The following is a 2748-nucleotide window of genomic DNA, read 5'->3' as shown; positions in this document are numbered from 1 at the left end:
AAAAAAAAAAAAAAAAATTGGGCCGGGGAGATAGCGCAATAGAATAAGCACTTGCCTGGCAAGTGCAAGGTCCTGAGTTCAATCCCCAGTACTGGGGTGGGGGAAGTGCTCAACATAGTATTTGAATGGTCATCCCATGATTTATTTAATAAAATATGTTAAAGCTTTTCAAAAAAGGTAGTTCAAAAACTAGTTATTTCAGGTCAAGAACAAGTATTTGAAGAGTTCTTTTTTACTTCTCACAAATACTTACAGAGACAATGCCAGTGTCTGCTTTGGAATCTTCTTCTAATAAGACAAAAAACAAGCAAAACATTCAGAATGATTATTTCAAAAATTTCTAGCACATGAAGTGAAAACATACCAAACACCTACTTATTTTTAGTGCTGTTTCCACAGGGTATTTACGAGGTCTTCCTCTTTTCCTTTTAATAATTACTGGCTGATCTTCCTATAAGGGAATTGAAAATATCTGCAATTAAAGAACTGTCCTCTGTCACACAAATACTTCAGTCTCTCAAAATGAGTTTAGAGTTCCTTCCTATGAGGGCTCAAATCCTGGCTTTAAGAAATAAGCAGCAAGTGTTTTCTTCATTTGCTGCAGCTCCCTCTGCAGATGAATACTGGTCACTGGCACAGGAACAAACCCAATGGTAATGCAAGTGTGTGCTTGCGAATGTTGTTTCTTTTTTTTCTTTTAAAACCAAAGTGTTTATTTAGAGTGATTGCTGCAATTCTCAAGATGAACTGGACGCTGCAGCTGCTCTCTTGGGTTTAGGTGTTATTCCTTCACAGAATCCACGCCTGAATCTGCGATATACAATTTTTTAAAAAATTTTTATTTATTTATGTGTGTGTGTGTGTGTGTGTGTGTGGCCAGCTCAGCCCACCAGGGGGCGCGGCTGGCTGGCATGTGGTGCTGGGGATTGAACCGCGGTCCCCGTGCTTTGCTAAGCTTGTTCTAAGTAGGTGCTTTAGACCACTGAGCCATCTCACCAGGCCCTGCGATATACAATTTTTAAGTGCCTCACTCGACCAGTTCCGGTGGTATTTCGCCTTTTAGCCTTTCCACTCCAGTTATACTTTCTCTTGCGCTTGGCAGGATAGCCACACTTGCCACAAGTCGACTTCTGAAGGTGGTAGGCCTTACAGAAACAGCAGCGGCACAACGTGCATGTCTTATTACGATGCTTTCCAAAGGATGACATTCCCTTCGTCATCTCACTTGTGCTGCCAAGACCTGAATGTTGTTTCTTTCTTTTGTAAGAACTGTGTACGCCCATTTAAGATTAATTTAGTGCAAGTTCCTTGTGATCAAGTTATTTTGTATTAAAAAAAAAAAAAAATCAAGGAGTCCACTGAGTTTCATACAGAGGTTAAAAACAAAGATGCATTACAAAACTGCCAACTCCGCACTAGCTGTGTCCCTGGATCTTAGCAGTCTGGGCTCAGGCTTCTGTTGCTCTCCGCCCCGCGGGCACCCTACAAACCCCAAAGGGCCTGGAGCTGGTGGGGTCCGCCTGAGGCCTCCCTGGAGCCGGTGGCTCTGCCTTACGAAACTGGGTCTCCTCAGGCTCTCCCGCTGCTGCTCCCATTTCTGTCTGGCAGACACCACGGCTCCAGCAGCCCCTGCCAGTTCCCTGTCCTGCAAGCTGGCTGGCAGCACTCAGGGGCAAGGCCAGGAACCTGACATACCGCTGGGGTAGTACGGGGCTTATCCTTACGTGGCTGTGACACAAGCAGTCTCACAGAAAGGCTTTGGTGAAACACAGTGAAGAAAATCAAGACACTTGGGGCTGGAGAGATGGCTCAGTGGTCTAAAGCACCTACTTGAAACAAGCTTGGCAAAGCACAGGGACCTTGGTTCGATCCTCCAGCACCGCATGCCAGCCAGCCCCGCATGCCAGCCAGCCCCGCCCCCTGGTGGGCTGAGCTGGCCACACACACACACACACACCCAATAAATGCAATAAATAAAAATAAACAAATATTAAAAAAAAAAAAAAAAAAAGAAAAAGAAAATCAAGACACTAATAAAATGCAGTGTATGAAATGGTGTCCCACTGCACTTAGGAAAAAGAATTATCTAAGAAGGCAGGTCTCACCTCTTGCGATCTGAGGCTGTCATCTTCATTCTGCTCTATCTTTTCACCAGTCGCCTCACTGCTGCTCAGTTCATCTGCAAAAAAGGGAGCGCTCACTGAATTGCAATGCCCATGTTCAGCTTTTACCGCACATGTGTGATCTGAGCCACACATGCATACACAGCACCTCACCGACACACTGCCACCACCCCATCAGCAAGCATGAGCTGCGATAAGCCAAAGCACAGCTGAGGTGGGGCAGGGTCCAAATTAAGTCCATGCCCAAACTTTCTGTGATAACACATACCAAGATCAGAAGAGCGAAGCAGGTACCTCAGCTGGTAAGCTCAGCCTGGGACACGCCGCCTGCTCTGGCTTAGTCTAGCAATTCACTGAGGGGGACGTTTTACTTACCTTTTTCCTCCACAGTCCTTGAAACAGTGTTGTTTGTTTTAGAACTTATTTTAGACAATTCTTCCCAATCTCCAGAGTTCTCCTCCTGTAACAAAGTTGAACAAGAGAAGTTTTCTTTTAAGTCTGCTTCCATTCACCCTCTCACCCTCTGCAAAGTTTTCCTTCTATTTAAAAAATTTCTGGGGGCTGGAGAGATGGCTCAGTGGTCTAAAGCACCTACTTGAAACAAGCTTGGCAAAGCACAGGGACC

The 2748-nt window shown here is 45.2% G+C and overlaps 1 protein-coding gene across 1 annotated transcript in view; it reads right to left on the bottom strand.

The window, feature by feature from the left end:
- Positions 1-2748, bottom strand: part of Bod1l1 (biorientation of chromosomes in cell division 1 like 1) — a 51738-nt gene that overhangs the window by 12607 nt on the left and 36383 nt on the right. The window contains exons 18-21 of the mRNA XM_012516493.2: positions 2499-2583; positions 2106-2179; positions 376-451; positions 254-288 (exon numbers count right to left, since the gene is read on the bottom strand). Of these exons, the coding sequence (XP_012371947.1) occupies positions 254-288; positions 376-451; positions 2106-2179; positions 2499-2583 (270 nt within the window). The remainder of the gene's footprint in view (positions 1-253; positions 289-375; positions 452-2105; positions 2180-2498; positions 2584-2748) is intronic.

Source organism: Octodon degus, unplaced genomic scaffold, assembly GCF_000260255.1.
Source record: "Octodon degus isolate 3935 unplaced genomic scaffold, OctDeg1.0 scaffold00006, whole genome shotgun sequence".
Taxonomy (NCBI): domain Eukaryota; kingdom Metazoa; phylum Chordata; class Mammalia; order Rodentia; family Octodontidae; genus Octodon; species Octodon degus.
The sequence above is the reverse complement of the archived record's forward strand: the minus strand, read 5'-3'. Positions and strand labels throughout refer to the sequence as shown.